The sequence below is a fragment of the Hypanus sabinus genome, chromosome 21, assembly GCF_030144855.1.
Source record: "Hypanus sabinus isolate sHypSab1 chromosome 21, sHypSab1.hap1, whole genome shotgun sequence".
NCBI lineage: Eukaryota > Metazoa > Chordata > Chondrichthyes > Myliobatiformes > Dasyatidae > Hypanus > Hypanus sabinus.
In genome coordinates this window covers 21,570,321-21,590,244 of record NC_082726.1, presented here as the reverse complement: position 1 = coordinate 21,590,244, position 19,924 = coordinate 21,570,321, and the positions used below count along the sequence as shown (strand labels likewise).

Here is a 19,924-nt window from a genome sequence, read left to right as displayed (position 1 = left end):
CCTTGTATTAAATGTACACCTTGTATCCTAATAATTTGATCTCAGGACCTACATGTCAAAGAATGCAGTTTATTATTAAAAAAAAAGTTGGCACATATTTTTAAACTAGCATATGCAAATCTGCCTGCAGAACGCAGGGCAATCTAATAAAAGCATCACAAGAGCACGTCCATAAAACATAGGACAGAATCAGGCCAGTTGGCCCAAAGTCTGCTCTGCCATTCCATTTCAAGCCCATTCTTCTGCCTTCCTCCCATTACATTTGACACCCTTACTAATCAAGAACCTACCAACCTCTGCTTCAAATATACCAATGACCCTGCTTTCAGTCATCTGTGGTAACTAATTCCACAGATTCACCACCTTCTGGCCCTAGACTACTCCGCTATAGGAAATATCCTCAACACATCCAATTAATTTTATAGGTTTCAATGAGAACCAGCGCCCTCATTCTTCTAAACTACAGCAAGTATAGGCCCAGAGTCATCAAAAGCTCCTCATATTAACCCATTCATTCATGTGACCCTCCTCTGGACTCTCCAATACCAGCACATCCTTTGACCCAAAACTGCCTATAATGCTCTAAGTGCAGCCTGACCAATGATTTAAAGCCTCAGCTTTAGACCAATCACTCACTTTAAGAGTGCAAGTTCCAGTTTTAAATATTAAACTGTTCAATTTAATTGCAGTCCGCCTATGCTTTCAATTCAACCTGCAGATTTATGATCCAAATCAAACTTAAGTATTATGTAGACCAATTAAGGTCTAGTTGCATTAACCAAGTGTTCCTTAAAAATCAAAATCCTTCATCAAGATTGGGCTCCAACTAATAAATGTAGATTATTTAGCTCTGACCAGAAACATTCCTTTGCTTTTGAAAGAAATGATAAATGTAATATCTTACAGGGCCTGACCAATCTTTCTACTGGTTTCCCCAATCACAATTTTCAAATGAAAGGAAAATCACACCCTCAGTTAAGAGGCTTAATCTTGTCAATTAATTGGAAGGGTTTAAATGGTCAGCTCAATGGATCTTCCTTTGGGAAGTAGAAAACAGTTCTCTTTTTACAACATGCACTTGGAGATATTTAAGCCAAGAAATTGGCTAAGGGATAGTAAGTTCTCTCTTGACAGTCAAGCTTAAAGAGGCATAACTCCAACCAGGTTCAATTCCTACTCCTGGCGTTCTGCATGCTTCAGATATTCCCTATAGCCTGTAGGGTTTCTCCAAGTGCTCCAGTTTCCTCCCACGATGTGCTAGGTTATCCCACTCCCACAAATTAACTCTCATGTGGCTGGTAGGAGAATCAGGAAAACCGATGAGCACAAGGTGGAATGAGATTACTCCTGGAGCTCACACAGTTGCAAGCAGAGTCAAAAATCTATCTTTGCACCTTCACCTGATTGCTTCCATTCTGAAATTATTTCTTTAAACATCTCTATTCAAGTTATAATAAGTGTCTGAAGATTTAAACATGACAATTTGAGCGTCACATAGCAATTGGTAATTGACAAGTGCTCACTATAGATCACATCACTCGATCCTAAACAGTTTCATCAATAGGATGAAATAGACATTGATTACACACAATCTAAATGTAAAAGTTGAAGATACCACCCCTCCCCCCATTCCATTCTAACCAGAACCAACCCTTGGCTATTCTGAGCAAAATACTATCAGCAACTGCAAAGATATTAGCCAGGCTTATTTTGACTGGGATCCAATACTCCGCAGGATTGGTTGAAAGGGGTGATGGGCAGGGAAAATTCTTTGTTGCAACTGGAGACTAAACCTGCAGACCATAATCAGCTCAATTGTGATAACATTCACTGAAGGAAATAACATGCAATCATTGAAAATTGCTCAATTGAAGATAATTACAACTGGAAACTTCAGTTTGTAGATTTCCTTAATTATCCATGAACCTTGAAGCTGCCTACAATTGCACTGTCCTCCTTCATACTAATTAAGGTGCAGTGAATTCTGTATTTAACACAATAATTATCAACTTAGTCAAACCAGGTGCTCTATTCCAATAATATTCAAGACAATTCCAAGTTAATAATAACCTAATCTGCTCCTAGCTTCCATTCTTATTCTATGAGGCTAGGAAAAGGGGTGGGGTGGAAGGGTGATAAACACTTCCTAATTACTCTGCAGAATTACTGGCACTAACACCAGGTAATGAAAAAAAAACTGGCCCATCATTGTTTCCAATATTTAGGTAAAGTGGCCTCTTGGTCAAAAGGGAACTTGACAGCCAAAGTCCATTCGGCAAGATCGGTGCTTCATGAGATGGACAAAATGAAATGAGTTCTAAACGCTGTATGTAGCTTTGGAAGTGATGATGCCTTAGATCTTGAAACCCGAGTTTGCTGCTTTTAGCCTGAAATCACTTCAATGAGTGAATGTTGGAGACCGTGCCCGCAAAAAGCGAGAAGTCCCGCATGCACACCATCTGCCGGATAGCAGTCTGGTTGTGTTAAGTGGTACATCTTGGGACAGGTGTTGGGGGTGAGGTGCTATGACAGTACCTCAAGATAGACCATCAGTCCACCACAACTGAAGTGCACCTTTCAGCCATGTGTAGGGTGCAGCTGACTAACCCTGGAGAAATAAGCTAGAGCAGTAGTGTAGCAGCCGGCATAACACTTGCGGTGCCAGCAACCCACACTCAATTCTGCTGATGTCAGTAAGGAGGTTGTAGGTTCTCCCTGTGACGATGCGGGTTCTCCCCAGTTTCCTCCCACATTTCAAAGATGCACAGATCAGTGTCACACAGGTGTAATGAGGCAGTGTGGGCATGTTGGGCCGAAGGGCCTGTTACTGTGCCTCATCTTGACATAAGTAATCTGTAATCAGCATCCCAACTCAACACGCTAGAGAAAGCAGTGGGGAGCTATAGCTAGAAAAAAAGGCTCTTCCTTAAGTTCATACTTTTCCCATTGATTTGTTCATTGAGGTACAGCACATTAGAAGTCCTTCTGGACTTTTGAGTCACGCTGCTCAGCAATCGCCCCCAATGTAATCTTAGCCTAATCTAATGACCAATTAACCTACCAACTGCTAGCTGTTTATACAGCAAACTGCTCAACCTACAGACAGTCTGACTGTGGGAGGAAACCAGAGCACCCGGAGGAAACCCACATGGTGACAGGGAGAATGGACAAGTTCTTTACAGGCAGCACGGGAATTAAACTCTGGTCTTCTGTACTGCAAAGCGTTGTGCTAACCACTAGTCTACCATGCCACCCAATAACAAAATTCATTATTCAGCCAATGCCATGCACGTGGCACTCCATCTCCTTAACTGGAATTGGCAAGGCTGCTGTCATGATGCATGGCCTATATTGGAACGCTAGACACACATTAAAAGAATATCATAATTGCAGAAGGTTAAACTCAAGTAACTTACAGGGGTCCCGTGCAATGAAGTGTGCTCCCAAGGCAGGGTGCATGTTTGTGGGATTGGGTGTAGCCATTAGCTTGCTTTTGGCCATCTTCGTGTTTGCCTTCGCAAATTCCAACCTGAGAGTTTGAGGATTTTCAGGATCAAATCGAATACCCTATTTTTTAAAAGAAGTAAATTTCAACCAACAAGTCCAAAAGAACAATTTCAAAGACATTGAGATACATGCTAGATTCAACTCAGGACCACTCAAGTTTCATTTGACACATGCTTACAAAGGCTCACCATATAGCCTTATTATGGAACATACACAAAAATCAATTGGAATAATACAAGCAAAAAAATTAAAAGTTGATAAAAAAAAAATGCAGTTTTGAGTTAGAGATACCCCATTGCTTGATAAAGGGGTTATTTGCACTTTTGAGGATACAATCCATTATGTTAGAGATACTATACGTAGCCCAGGAATCAAGCAGTTTCTTTTGTCACTTATTCTTCATTCATTACAGTCAAGGATTCCAACAGATTTTTCCCCACAATACATCATCCCACTTCACACTACAACTGGAGATTTTGTTTGTATCTGGGTTCTTGGCAAATGACAACTGGCATTCAGCCAAGCAACAATGGGCGCATGAACAGTCTTGTCTTGGAATATTCCCCTCCCTTACATACACACAGGAAGATGAACTCCATTTCCTTATAACGCCTTGTATTTTGACCAATTGGCCCTCTATTTGGAGTGTGCTTGAGATAGTCGATTGACAAAGAAGCAGAATTGTGGACACAGCTCAGCACTCGACAGAAACCAGCAGCCCTACTGTAGACTTTTTGTATATCGTCTCTAAAGTACACCAAAGACCCCAGATGACACACTCCCATTGAGGGGACAATACAAAAGCCTGAGAACACACACCCCTTAGCTCAATAATAGCTTGTATCTCACTGTTAAGACTATTGAACAGTCTGAGTGTGGTAAAATGTTTTTGACCTCAATCGACATCATTATCTACCTGAACTTTCTCCGAAACTTTTGTACGTGCTGTTGTTGTTCACTCCGATGTACTACCTCAGTGCAGTGTGATGAGGTGATCTGTCTGGATGGCATGCGAAGAGTTTAACTGTACCTCAGCACACACATCAATAAACCAATTTGATTACATTATGGAGACGTACACACTTGGGAACCGTCCAACAACTACAGCAATTCAATCCGCACACAAGGACAGGAGGTGCTTACCAAAGTCTGCAGGATGGACAGGCTTGGGAAAAGGTTTGAAATCAGTCAATCCCCACCAAGAGTGGATTACTTGTATACTCTCCACACAAGAAACATTGGACAGATGTTTAGCAGACGGGGCAGTTCTGCTGAATGCACAGCTATTTTATACAGCACTAGGATGGTATTAATTGCATTGAATCCAACCCCAGGAACCAATGTTCATAAGCAACAATCCTCATACCCTGCTGTAGAGATTGTTTGGTAAATAAGCCAGTCTGGTTACCCTACAGGACCTAATCATATTGCAGGATTAGACTGAATCCACCAACCCAAAGATTAAGGACACACCAACATTGTTCAATACTTCAGAAGTGATCCAGTTCTGCATTAAGAGCTCAAGGAATTTACAGATGGGATAGAGGGGCTTTGGACTGTAGGAGTTTGCGTTACATCAGTGATGCCGGTAGACACTAGCAGGGCATGGATGGGATAACCAAGTTCAGGGTATTTAGCTGCCAAGTTCAAGTTGAAAGGGAGTGGAAGAGCAAGTTGGATCTTGGCTCTTGCCGACAGATGGATGGGGCTATGGCACAACAAAGGGAACAAGGGACAAAACAGTTTGTCTGTGCTTGGAGGCTATTATGGCATGAGAGTATGAAGACCAACAATGTTCAATAGATGTTTTCAGGCCAAGATCAATTGCGGCCTGATTATATTTAGTTACATCTGGGCTGACAACCTACTGTAAGTGTAGCGGTGACTGCAAATGCTTTGCAGGACCCGTGATCAATACCTGCCATTGTCTGCAAGAAGGTGCATATTCTCCCCTTGACTACAAGCTCTCAGCTGCTCTGGTTTTCTTCTATGTTCCAAAGACTTGCTGTTAGTGTTAGTGAGCTGTGGGCATGCTATGTTGCCACCAGAATAGTGCCAACGCTTGCAGGCTGCTCCGATTTGAATCGACACAAATGACGCACTTCACTGTGTTTAGAAGCTTTGACGCAATTCAATGAATATGGGCTGGCCCAGCAATGTAGCAGTCAGCACAATGCTTTACAGTACCAGTGACCCAGGTTCAACTCCTGCCACTGTCTGCAAGACGCTTCTACATTCTCCCCATGATCACGCGCGTTTCCTCCGGTTTCCTCACAGTCCAAAGACATACTGGTTGGTAGATTAACTGGTCATTGTAAATTGTCCGCCGATTAGGCTCAGGTTAACCAGGTTGGCTGCTGCACAGCCTGGCTGGCAGGGACAGTTCCATGCTGTGACTCAATAAGCAAATCTTTCATTCTGTAGTGTCACAAAATATTACCAATTCCATAGAGAAAAAGATATAGATACTCCTATAAGCTCAGTTAAGATACAAATTTGGAAGCACCAGTTATGAAGTCAAGTAACATCGAATGAAAACTCCCAAACCAAGCTCCAAGTTTTTGATGCAACCTCTAGTGAAACCAGATGCAAAAAAACATTGAAAATTGAACCTAACAAAATATTTCAATGTCAGTGATGCATCAGATGAATTTCCACTTTTGTACTTCCTCGCTGAGATCCAAGGAGGTAAAGGGCCGCATTATAGAAGCAGGGAAGTACAGGTGAAGTGGCAGACAAGCTTCAGAACAGCGTGTTAGGGGGTCCATTAAAGCACTGACATTACACTTTGGAAGCTATCTTCAGGCACTTCACATAAAAGCTGGTTTAATATGAGATACCAAAAGGCAGTAAGATCCAAGAGATTTTGGGAGATATATTTTTGGAGCTGTAGGTATTAGAAAAGGCATAGATTTGACAATATTAAGATACACATCTACACCAGTCTCCTATGAACACCTGGGTACTTGCCTTCAGTTTTCACTATGGGCAGGTTTGGATTTTTTTTTAAGCCCACTCACTCAAATGAGTACTGTCACTACAAAACTCAACTTCCATTCAGTCAAGGATCCCTAAATCTGGATGGGACAATATTGGACAATAAACATTAGCAAAAAAAAACTAAGAATATTAACATCATAACCAATTTTTTTGTCTGCAGATCACATTGGAGGAATCTTAAACAGTAGGGGTGAAGTTGTTGGAAGGCATTGTCATCCAAATCGTAACCCAAATGCATTTAGGGTTGGGAAAGCACCCAAAACAATCCAAAACGTCACTATCATAAGCCACAACAGTGCCAACAATTCACCTGTGTTCATTCAGAATATCCACATGCTTGTTAAACTCCTCATAACCATTACAGAACAATAAATCACTTCATGTTTGCTACCAAGATGTGGGCATTTTAAACTAGTATTTCAATCATGCAAAGATCAATCCCAGTAAAAAGCTTCAATGGAGAAGTGGCAGTCATAAGAGAAAGGCTAAATGAGATACTTTATGCTAATTAGAGATCAAAGGACAGACTTTTCAGAGCAAGTTTAATTATGTCACAACAAGGTTTTATAAGTCAAAGATCAATCATGAGCACCATGCCAGGAATATCCCAGTACCAACAATTTAAAGTGACTGACAGAAATTAGTGTTCATGTCTGGCATTAGCAAATTTACCAAGATCCAAAACCTAGAAAACTTTAAGTTCAATTCTCCAGAATGTACACAATTCACAACTTCTTGCCTTATTTCATTTGATCTAAGCTAGAAGTCACAAGTTAAGCATCCCTGGTAGCAACGAGCCAAATTTTTCATGCATGCAGCTAACTGCATTAAAGATAAAAGAAAAGGCATTTCATTGGAGGTTTTGTCAAACTAACATGTCTCTGCAGTGGATTGGAAGTTTCCCTTTTAGGTGGAAGTCAACTGACCCATTAATGGGCCCATCCAAGAATTGATGCAAGAATAGATAACGAGTGTAGAACAGGCCACAAGTCAAAAGCAACATCTGCAATGAAGCAACCAGAAACCAATAGGGAAATTTCAATGCTCAGACACCAAATCTTAAAACTTGGGATTGTACTTAATTCCAAGCACAACATGAAAGTCTGAAAGTCTTTGAAGATGGTCAAAGATGGAGGAACTGATGAAGTTGAATGGTCTTATACCATAGTTATGCTAGTTAAACTACTCAGCCTAATCCCATCTTTCTGCATCGGATCTACACCCCTGCATGTAACGTCCAGTACTAAGTATTTAAGATTTGATGAATGTTTTTGCCACCACCAACCTTTGGGTGGGTTAAAGAAAGTTTCTTCTAATCCTATTACTTAAAACTAATTTCCCATAGTTGCATTAAAGAATGGGGCAAAAGCCTTTGGTGATATAGGTGCCTTAATTTTATACAGCAAAAATTAGCCTACTGTTCTGAAGAGCCATCCAATTTTCCCTTAACTAAAGTATCCATTCCTGGCAACATTGAAGCATCCCCCAGGAGATTTCTAATGTAATTAGATCTTGAAACCGGAATATTATTGTTACATGCCAAGATAGTGAAAACCTTTGTTTACATGCAATCCAGATTGAATCTATAACAGACCATTCCATATGGAAGCATTAAGGTAGTCAACAGGAAAACAATGCATAATAGTATTATAGTTAAGATAGATAAATAAGGTGCAAGTTATATCGGGAGAACAAGAGTTCTTTTTTTTTCCCTAAAAAGGTCTATTCAAGAGTCTGGTAACAGCAGGATAGAAACAGTCTTCTAGTAGATTTTATAGAAACACATGAAAGGATTAGATGAAAGGCATGCAAGTCGTCTCCACTGTAAGTGAGTTTAGAATTAGGGGACAAAGCCTCCGATTTGGGAAAAATAGATTCAGGACAGAAGAGGATGAGCTGCTTTTCCCCCAGAGATTCCGCAAGTTCTCATTACTTCTCATTCCTGAAGTCATGGCCAAGCAAGTGTTGTATACAGTTCTAGCACAGATGTCACTCTTACTATTCTGTATCCCACCTGAAAAAGCATCTAACAATAATCCTTATAATCACCTGGACTCATCCTGACCAGTCAATGAGATTGGGTGGAATGGAAACATTCCAAGAAAAATTCAAGTGGATAACTCAACATTAATTGTTGAATCAAAAATTAACAATTGCATCAAGTTAAGAGACTGTACAGTTTTCCAGTATCACCTGCCTTTGCACAATTATCCACAGAAAAAGCTCACTAAGAATGCAGAAGACAAAGCTAGGTTAGAAGAAATACAGAAAGATTATGTTCAGAGTTAAATAAGCATGTGTCTTCTAGAAAGTAAACCTGGGGAGCTAATGAAAAATGAAACACCAGATGCATTAAACAAATATTTTGCATTAGTCTTCACTAGAGAATATAACTAACATCTCAGAACTAATTAATCAGGAATTGGAAGGAAAATGAATTCATTAACATGTGGTACTGAACAGCTTGGAGATGTGGGCTGACAAGCCTCCAAATCCTGATGGACTTCTTAAAAGTGGCTGCAACAGAGATAGCTGATGAATTAGGTTCAAATTGTCCTGAACTTATGAAATTTGATTACAAAAGTGCAAATGTAATTCTTTCATTCAAAAAAAAAGAAAAAACTCAATATTAGAAGCTATAATAAGATAGTCTGGCAGCATCAACATTGTCTTTGAAGTGACACGTCAGTCAATTTATTAGAACAGTACAAGACAGCAACAGGCCAATCAGCCCACAATGTCTATGCTAACCATGACGTTGCATTAAACCAATGCTCTTCTGAATTTACATGATCCATGGTCTACCATCCCTGAATTTTCATGGGTCTACCTCACATCCTCCAAAAGGTCACTGTTGTATCTGTTTCCAGTATTCCCCCAGGAAGTCTATTCCAGCCACCTATCAACCTCCATGCAAGAAAAACTTCAACCTCCCACCCTTCACCTTCAATGCAAGTCCTTTAATACTGACTTTTGTATCTTAGGAAAGTTCTTTCGGAGTTTAATTGTTGGCTGAATTGGGTGGTGTGGTAGCACGGCAATTTGTGCACTCACTTTTCAGCACTATTACCACTGATTGGGGTTAGAGTCCTGCTGTTTGTAAGGAATTTGTACATCTCCTCATACTTATGTGCGTTTCCTCCCACATTCCAAAGATGTGCAGTTAGTGTTCATTGGCCATATGTTATGCTAGCACCAGAATAGCCAAGACACTTGCAGACTGCCTCTAGCACAATCCTCACCAAATTGACATAAATGCTGCATTTCACTATATTTTTCAATGTGTGTGACAAATAACGCTAGTGTTCATCTTTAAGAGCCAGAAAAACATCCTGTTGGAGTTTAGATAGTAACATGTTGTGGATCAAAGCAACCAGTGGATGCAGTATACTTGCATTTCCAGAAGGGATTCAAGGTGCCACAAAAGATTGCAAACAATAACAACCCAATATGGAGGCAATATAGTACCATGCACAGAGGATCGGGAATATAACGTTGATGATTAGACAAGTGACCCTTTGTTATCAAGATGAAAGGGAGTATAACCCAAGGATTGGTGGGGCAGGCTCTAATCTTAATTTATATACAAATAATGATTTGCAAAGCACGATGCATTGCTGCTAATATTTCTGATGACAAGTTAGGAAAACTGTAAAGAGAATACAGGCTACAAAGTGATAAAGATTGAGTGATTGGAACAGCGAGGAGTAGACACTACCCCAGCACCCCCTCCAAACCTAATCACAGGCCAATTTGCAATGACCAGTTAACCTTCCCAGTATGGCTTTGGACAGTGGGAGAAAAACAAAGGACCTGGGGGAAAAAAATCATGCATTCTACAGGGAGGATTCATAGAAACTCCTTACAAATGGCGATGGAACTGAACTCCAAAACACCCTGAGCTGTAACAGTGTTGCGCTAACTGCTACACTACTTTGGTGCCCAGCAGTATCATATGCAAACAATTAAAAGCATTAGTTTTTATTACCATGGAATGTATACAAAGGAGGTTATGCTTCAATTATATAAAGCACTGGCAATCTAATATCTTAGTACTAAATACTGCATGGAATCTTTAAAGTGGTTGAACAGTTGGAATGGATGAATTCTTTACCCAGTTGGACAAGCTAGGCTTGTAGCTGTTGGAGTTTAGAAGTGTGGAAGGAGATTTGATTCAAAAAACATTATTTAAGACAGAAGAAAAAAAATGGGGGCCCCCCCCCCCACCAAGTCTTTAAAGTTTTTCCAAGTTCAGGCAGGAACTCTGAAAGGTTGATCTGCAATGATCTTTTTGAACTGCAAAGTAGGATCAAAACTTCAAGTGGCCTACACATACTTTGTTTGCATCTCACATTTCTCCCTCATCTCCCATGTCCCTTCCATTTTTTGCACATCCAAAATTCATTACTTCCATTGTCCTTTTCTCTAGTCACTGACTAGTCCATGCATTTCCTGCTGTCAAATGTCAATCACTGTCAGCTTTTGTCCTGGGAAATGTCAGCAGACAAAATTTTAAATAATAGAAACAGCCAGGCACCAGCTATGCTACCCATGAAACTGCACTGGAAAACTTGCTGCAAAATCTTCCAACAATTATCCTTATATTTTATTTTTATATAAATAAAAAATAACTGTCCCACTTAAACAGGACATTGTGAAAATCTAACCATCTAAACTATTTCAGAATCTTAAAAAGTTAATTACTAATTTTAAACCATGACAATTGCTCTTGACAAACCGATATCTAATTTTTACAGTACTATTAATAATTTGCCCACCCCTAAAGTTACTGGCCTGCCATTAGTTTCACGTTATAACAATATTAGCCAAACTTTTGATACTGCTCTTGTGCAACAGTGTCACAGGAAGTCATTCCTGTCTGTGGCCATCAAACTTTACAACTCCTCCCTTGGAGTGTCAGACACCCTGAGCCAATAGGCTGGTCCTGGACCAATTCCCACTTGGCATTATTTACTAATTATTTATTTATGGTTTTTATATTGCTATATTTTTGCACTATTCCTGGTTGGTGCGACTGTAACAAAACCCAATTTCCCTCGGGATCAATAAAGTATGTCCATCTCTATCATGAATCATTTCTAAATGGTCTACCATCGAGTTTTCATTTTAGTAGCTTGTTATAACACCAGATGAAGGTAAATCATCTACTTTCAAAAAGGTACTAATCCACTTCATTTCCTCTGGTGTTATGCCAAACAGTGATTCATATAGTAGTTCACCTTCCCAATGTCAGTACAGTGCAGCATTGCCCCCATGAAGACAGCTGCAAATTCCTTTCAACCCTACCAATACTCAGTTTCCAATGTGCCCCACTCTTAACGCTTTGTACCAGTATTTTCTCATACCTTTTCAATTTACCAATTTCATCTGTGTGCTTCCTATTCTCTCAATTCCTATTAACCTATTCTTATTATATTTCTATTAACCCAATTTCCCTCGGGATTGATAATGTAGGTCTGTCTATGATCTATGCTACAGGATTGAACATCATCTGACATATCCTGTTTTGCCTCAGCCATCCACTTAGAAGCTTGGTTAATTGAATCAGAGGGTCAGAGGGAACGGATGAAGAAGTCAACTAGACTTTCACCAAACCAGACACAGGAGCAGAATCAGGATACTTGGCTTGAGTCTGCTCCGCCATTTGATCATGGCTGATCCATTTCCCTCTCAACTCCATTCCCCTGCCTTCTCCCTGTAACCTTTCACACACCAACCAATCAAGAACCTATCAATCTCCACCTCAAGTATACCCAAAGAGCTGGCCTCCACAGCCACCTGTGTCAAATTCCACCACCTTCTGGCCAAAGAAATTCCTTATCTCTATTCTAAATGGAGATCTGTCTGTTCTGATGTTGTGCTCTCTAATCCTAAGATTTCCCCACAATACAGAGTATGTTTCCTATAAAGGGTTTTCAACATTTGATAGGATTCAATGAGATCTCATGCCGCCCCCCACTCTTCTAAATTCTAGTGTGTACAGGCCAGAACCATCAAATACTGCTTATAAAAGCCTTTCAATCCCAGGAACATTTTCGTAAACCACCTTTGAACCTTCTCCAATGTCAGTACATTTAATACTCCTCCCTCATTACCCTTGTACCAAATGGTTTGCTGGACCACAGGATCCTTTCAAGGATTAATCATTATTTGTGACCGAATTTGTAGCAGTCAGAATTCTGGAACACCGATTGGCAACAACAGTTCCATCTCCAAAATTCAAAAGGATGGGATGAGTGGTACTGCTGCCTCCTCAGTTCCACAGATATGGGATTGATCCTGATCTCCTGTCTGTTTTATCTGGAGGCTCCAATTTCCTCCCACATCCCAAGGAACTGGCTTACTGGCTACTGGAAACCACCCCAGTGCAGATGGGCTGCAGGAAAACGTGGGTCATTAAATCACGCCTTACACTGTAAGTGGCAGTGGATGGATTGGTTTGGTTTCTCAGCTATCGAACCTACAACGTCAAGTGTTAAAGGAAATAATACAAAAGTATGGCCACCTAAAAGACATTAGTCCAAATGATCTTCAGGATTCGTCTATTTCACTAACCATCTGTTTTATGACCACCATTATCTTCATTGGTACCACATTTCAGCTTTGAATTCCATGGTGTACAGGCCAAGATTAGGATTATTCCAACTTTGGGCCAGTAGACCTAGTACCAAAATAATTGCCCAATGATGGATTTTATATCATGGAGCCCATCTAGAATATTTCCACAACAGCTCAAGACTTTACCAGCACATCTGATATTCCAAGAATGAAGACATGATTCAACTTTGTCCTAACCTAATAAGATTAAAGTATTCATCGCCTCCAACCTGGACAGTAGATTTGGCAAGTTCAACGTGCAAAAAGCATTCTGCAAAACTGGGAACGCACATGGTCTCATTTTCACTAAAAAAAAGTCTGTGTGGACACTGGGTTGGTGTACACAGTAATTGAAAGTGGTTGAAGAAAGTTCACACAATCCAGTGATGGGACATGTCTAATTGTGGTCATCTTCACAACAAGAACACAATAGGAATTTAATATAATATGAAAAGCCCTTTTTATTATTCAAATGGTTCAGGATACATCAAACAGACTGTTACTTACATTTAATGCATTCTTTGCTGCTTCAGCTCCAGATCGGCTGTCAAATGTTACAAAACCAACTGGCTAGAAAAGAAATAGGGAAGCGATTAGAATTTAAATATGTGGCATTAAATTATTTAATCAAATACCCTCATATTAAGGCAAAATATCACTTGTCAGCTGCTAAGAAGCTGGAAATAGTCAATTAATTTAAATCGACATCACATGGTGCGAAACCACCTCACTGGAATCCTCTGGTGATATCCACTTTCATTGAAAAGTTCTGGTAAACCATCACTTGTTATGACTAAAATGTATAAGTTCCATTTTCATATTGCGAGGTGCTGAAATACAAGATAGCAAATGAGGAGATACATATGGAAGGAATATACATTAGGTTAACCTTAGGACAAAGTGCTTACAGTTGACAGCTGGACAGGAAGAACATTTGATAAATGGAATGCTTTAGGATTAAGCATCTGGAACAGCTTCTTGTGAAACAAGACTGAAAATATAGAGCTCCTATTGAAGGTTAGGTCCATCCACATAATTACTTTTAAGTGCATGTGAATAGGCTCCTGTTAGGATATCGGACTTCCATTCCTTTCCAGGGAGTTTCCAACACCTCCCCCCCAGCCCCCATCTAGGAGAGAGCCATGGGGGTTGAATGAAAGCAAGTCTGGAAACACTCTGGACAGGCAGAGTCAATGACTCAGTGTTCCGAGTTAGTGATCATTCCTTATTCTTTGGTTCCAAGATCACTTAATATCATCACTAATCAGGGCTGCACACATGCCTAGCAGTCAGCTCCAGTGATGGTGACCCAGGTTCAATTCAACTACTGTAAGGAGTTTGGATGTTTTCTCCATCTCAGCAAGGTGCTCCAATTTCCTCCCACATTCCAAAGACATACAGATTCGTAGGTTAATGGGTTGCATGGATGCAATTAGGCAGCATGAGATCTTTAAACCAGAAAGTGTTGTTTCCAAGATGTATTGTTAAATAAGATATTTTCATATACCTAATGACAAAGGTCAAGGATCCAGAATATCTGAAGGAGTTGTGGGAGGGACTTGCATTACTCAGTAAGCAGGCATCAGATGGCGAATGGCATCTCATTGGGCTGAAATGCCACATCCTGGTGTCTTGAGAAATTATTAAACAAGACCCTGGGGAAGTTCCTGGCAGATGTCAAGCAGCAATGTCACAAAGTGGTAGGAGTACACAAACTGAAGTCCTTGTCAAAACCAAGCTCTGTTGCCTACTTGGCAATTTTACCCATCCTGGCCAAGTGTTTAAATGGGTAAAAATAAAACCTTAAACTGTTCAGAAGTTGATTAAATACTGAATGTTGCCCAATTTTGGAAGTCTGCATTGTTTGAGATGCCACTTTTAGAACCAAGAACTGCTAGGAGCCTGTCAGGCCCTTCCCTGCCTCCTGCTATTGCTTGGAAATTTTTTTATTGACTTGCATTTTAGCATCCTGAGCACAACAGACCAGTCATCCACCTGGCCAGCTGTCCATGATGTTTATGCTTCACACAATCATCCTAGTCCTCTTGTGAGAAACAATCAGGTGTTTGAACAATTTAAACACCAGGCCAGATGGGTTGAGAGGGCAGGGTGTCTGAACAAGAGGCTAGGGTCGGGCCAGTTTTGCTCTGCGACATTTAGTCAGCTCTGCACTGAACTGAGGCTGAGGCCTGCACCCGGCTTCAAGCCTGAGGACTCACTTTTGTTCCAAATGCTATTTGCTTACTTCTATTGTTTGCATGATTTGTTTGTTTTTCTTTCTGCAGATTGGGGGTATGAATTTTTGAAATGGGTTCTTTTTGGGTTTCTTTGTAGCTGCCTGCAAGGAGACACATCAAGTTTATAGAAAGTAAACATACTTTAAACCATGCTTATTAAAGATCTGTTTCAACTACTTCACAGTCAGGTTCTTGAGCTTAAAATAAAAGTCAGTTTCTGAATTTGAGGCTCAATTCCTGCAATTAGAGACCAAGAGCTGTGGAGGCTCAGTTGCTGAGTATATTCAGGGCAAAGGATTTAAGGGAATCAAGAGGCATGAAGTTGGTTAGGGGGTAGAGGCAAGAAAGTTACAATGTTAGTTTATAGAGTAGAATTAAAAACTAGAGGGCATAGGTTTTTTGGTGGGGGAGGGGGGAGAGAGGGAGAGAAAGAGCTTTAATAGAAACCCGAGGGGCAACTTCTTCCAGGAGTGATTGAGGCAGGAATATTTAAAAAGGTACTTTGACAAGTACATGGCTAAGAAAGGTTTAGCAGGGCATGGGACAAATGGGACTAGATTACATGTGAACCTTGGTCTGAATTGGTCTGAAGGGCTTGCTTTCATGCTGTATGGCTGATGAGGGGCTGAATGGTCTAGCCCTGCTGTCACCATGTGACAAGGACAAGAACTTGAAGTACTAAAATCACAACCTTGAAACACCATTCCTATATGGGTGGCCCAAGTAACACTTTCACCCAGCATCTTTTTGCCATTCCAATTCACTCTGCTTTACATATCAGGACACAAGATTCCAAAAATGATGGAAATCTTGTGTAGCACAAAATGCTGGAGAAACAGCAGATCAGCATCATCTGTGGAGGGGAATAAGCAGTCAACGTTTCAGGCAGAGACCTTTTGAGCACTGATGAAACATCGACTGCTTATTCCCCTCCACGGATACTGCCCAACCTGCTGCATTTTGACCTTCCCATATGCCAGCAACCTGTTAGAGGGATTCAGCACACCAAGAAGCATCTGTGGGGATGGCTGGAAAGGAATTGCTGGATGTTTCAGGCCAAAACCCTTCACCAGGCTGATAATTCACACTTTCCATGCCCTCGCCTTGGTGGGGGTGGGGAAAAAAAAATCAACAAATTCTGCTGCTTTAAGGATATCGTAACTAGTCAAACACACTGCATTAATCCCCAACAACCCCTTGCTAACTTTATAGATCCTTGCTCGTCCATTGACCCTCTGACCTGCATCTTGTTCTACAACTTTTTAGTACCTTAACTAAATGCCTTTTGAAAATCCATGCACACTACATTCACTGGCTTGCTTTCATCTACCCTACTAATTACATCCTCCAATTTTGCTAAATGCTTCCCCTTCATAAACAGCGACTTCTTTGCAAAGTGATGTTATCACATAACAGATTCTAATTTCCAGTAATTGGTGCTCTGGGTCCTCATCCTCCTTCGAATTCCCGTCAAACGAATCTTCCTACTCACGTTCAGCTAGATTGCCGACAATTCCTCAAGTTCATCCCCGAGCATCATTAGTTTCCAATGCCAATGCAATACTTCCTTTTCTGTCAAAGGCAAAACCACCCAAGCAGATCACAAGGAAACTTAAAACAGTTTTTTCAGCTGCCACAAAAGAGCCAGTCGCAGAAGTACCCTCAAAGCCAATCCTTTAGTCCAGATAAAAAGGCTCTTTGCCTGATATCTCCTGTTCATTTGGACTTCCTAGACCACTTTCCTTATGTATGGTTCACAGAATGTCAACACAGCCTACACCCAAATCAAGCTGACATTGGTTTATAGAGAATAGCACTGCTTTCTCAACAAATTTGGATGATACAGCACAGAAACAGACACTTTGGTCCACTGAATCAATGCAGAGCTTTGTCACAGGCACATCAACCTGAAAAACAGTGTAATGTATTGTTTTATGACCACAAGACATAGGAGCAGAATTAGGCCATTCAGCCAGAGTATACTCCACCATTCCATCATGGCTGATTTCTTCATTTAGAGATAGTGCCCTTTGAACCGTGCTGCCCAGCAACCCCGATTTTAACCTTAACCTAATCAAGGGGCAATGTACAATGACCAAATAACCTGCTAACCAGCATGTCTTTGGACTGTGGGAGGAAACTGGAGCACACAGAGATAACCCAGGCATTCCACAGAGAGAATAAACAATCTCCTTACAAAGGACAAACACGAGGAAATCTGCAGATGCTGGAAATTCAAACAACAACACACAAAATGCTGGTGGAACACAGCAGGCCAGGCAGCATCTATAGGGAGAAGCGCTGTCGACGTTTCAGGCCGAGACCCTTCATCGACAGCGCTTCTCCCTATAGATGCTGCCTGGCCTGCTGTGTTCCACCAGCACTTTGTGTGTGTTGTTCCTTACAAAGGACACCAGGATCGAACTCCGATGCTCTGGGCTGCAATAGTAATGCACTAACCACTACCTTACTGTGGCACGTTATCCCTCTCAATCTCATTGCCCTGCCTTTGCCCCATAACCTTTGACACCCTGATTAAACAAGAACCCATCAACCTCTACAATAAATATGCATAACGACTTGGCCTGCAGACCCATCTGTGGTAATAAATTCCAGATTCACCAACCTCCGGCTAAGGAAAGTTATCTGTTCCAAATTGACATCCCTCAATTCTGATGCTGTGCCATCTGGCCCTACAGTCTCTCAGTAGAAGAAACATCCACCCCCGATTCTTCTAAACACCAGGGAATACAGGGCCAGAGCCAACCAATACTCCTTACGTGTCAACACTTCCATTCCTGGGATCATTCTCATGAACCTCCTCTGGACCCTCTCCAATGGCAGCACATCTTAGATAAATGGTCCAAAACTACTCAATACTCTAACCAATGACTTGAAGCCTCAGCATTACATCTTTGCTTTTCTATTCTAGTCTTCTCAAAATTAATATTAACATTTCATTTGCCTTCCTCACTGATTCAACTTTTAGTGAAACCTGCATGAGGACTCCCAAGTCTTTGTACCTCCGTTTTGAATTTTCAAAACAGTCAAACACCTTTATTCCTTCTGCCAAAGTGCATGACCATACAATTGCCACTATATTCCATCTGTCACTTCTTTCCACACTCTCCTAATCTGCCCAAGTTCTTCTGCAGACTCCCTGTTTCCTCAACACTAACTACTCCTCCCACCCATCTTTGTATCATTTGCAAACTTGATCACAGTCATCAATTCTGGCATTCAAAGGCATCACGAGTGAATCTGCAGATGCCAGAAATAAATAAAAACACAAAATGCTGGCAGAACTCAGCAGGCCAGACAGCATCTATGGGAGGAGGTAGTGACAACCTGGCATTCAAGTTGTTCATATATTATGAAAAATGATCCCAATTCAGATCCCCTGCAGCCTGTCACTGGCAGCCAACCAGAAAGGCCCCTTATTCCCACGCTTTGCCTCCTGTCAGTTAATCTTCTATCCTTACTAGTACCTTGGGCACTTAGCTTGTTAAGCAGCCTCATATGCAAATCTTGTCAAGGAGCTTCTGAAAATTCAAGTAAACATCCACTGATTCTCCTTCATCTATCCTGCCTCAAAGAATTCCAACAGATTTGTCAGGCAAGTTTATCCCTTAAACCAAGGGTGGCCAACCTTTTACATTCTACACATCAATTTTTTCTACGCACGAGTTCAGATGCGATTTTTTTCCCCACACACGAGTTCTATATTAACATTTTTTTAAAAACCAGAATTGTGGGGGTACAAGAGTTGTATGGTGCAATGGAACTCATGCGTGAAAAAAAATTGATGCATGGAACGCAAAAGGTTGGCCACCCCTGCCTTAAACCATGCTGACTTCGGACAATTTTTTTTTAAATTTTTCATTTTTTTTTAAATGGGTCTCCTAGTACCCCGATCCCTTACCCTCAATAGGATCCCAACATCATCCCAACCACTGAAGTCAGGCCAATTGGCCTACAATTACCTTTCTTTTGCCACCTTCCCTTCTTAGTGACATTTACAATTTCCAGTCGTCTAGAGCTATTCCAGAATCCAGTGATTCCTGTAAGATCATTACCAAAACCTCCACAATCTCTTCAGCTACCTCTTTCAGAACCCTTGTACAGTTGGCTTATCTACCTTCAGCCTTCTCACCTTACCAAGCAACTCATTAGTAAAGCAATGACATTAACTTCTGCTAGTCTCTTCTACGATGAAGACTGACAAAATACTTTTGTTTTCCTATTTCATCTTCTCTATGGCTTTAATTGCCTTCTGTTGATTTTAAAAAAGCTTCCCAATCCTCTACCTTCCCACTAATTTTTCCTACATTACATGCCCTCACCTGAGCTTTTATGCTGCCTTTGACTGCAATTATTAGCCACAGTTGTCTCAACCTCCTTTAGAATACTTCATCTGAGACACATCATTCTTGCATCTTCCAGATTTCCCCCAGAAACACCAGTCGTTGCTGTCTGCCATAATCCCTGTTGGCATCCCCTTTGAAATCAACTTTGGCCAGCACCTCTCACGCCTCTAATTCCCTTTACTCCAATGTAAAACT

At 40.9% G+C, this 19,924-nt stretch overlaps 1 protein-coding gene across 4 annotated transcripts in view; it reads right to left on the bottom strand.

Annotated features, from left to right (window-relative positions):
* Positions 1-19,924, bottom strand: part of LOC132378882 (RNA-binding protein with multiple splicing 2) — a 119,330-nt gene that overhangs the window by 30,944 nt on the left and 68,462 nt on the right. For all 4 annotated transcript variants that reach the window (XR_009507209.1, XM_059946152.1, XM_059946153.1 and 1 more), the window contains 2 exons: positions 13,633-13,695; positions 3,417-3,567 (listed from right to left, as the gene is read on the bottom strand). Coding sequence is in view for 3 of the 4 variants with exons in the window: in XM_059946152.1 (XP_059802135.1) it covers positions 3,417-3,567; positions 13,633-13,695 (214 nt within the window). In the remaining variant the exon portion in view is untranslated. The remainder of the gene's footprint in view (positions 1-3,416; positions 3,568-13,632; positions 13,696-19,924) is intronic.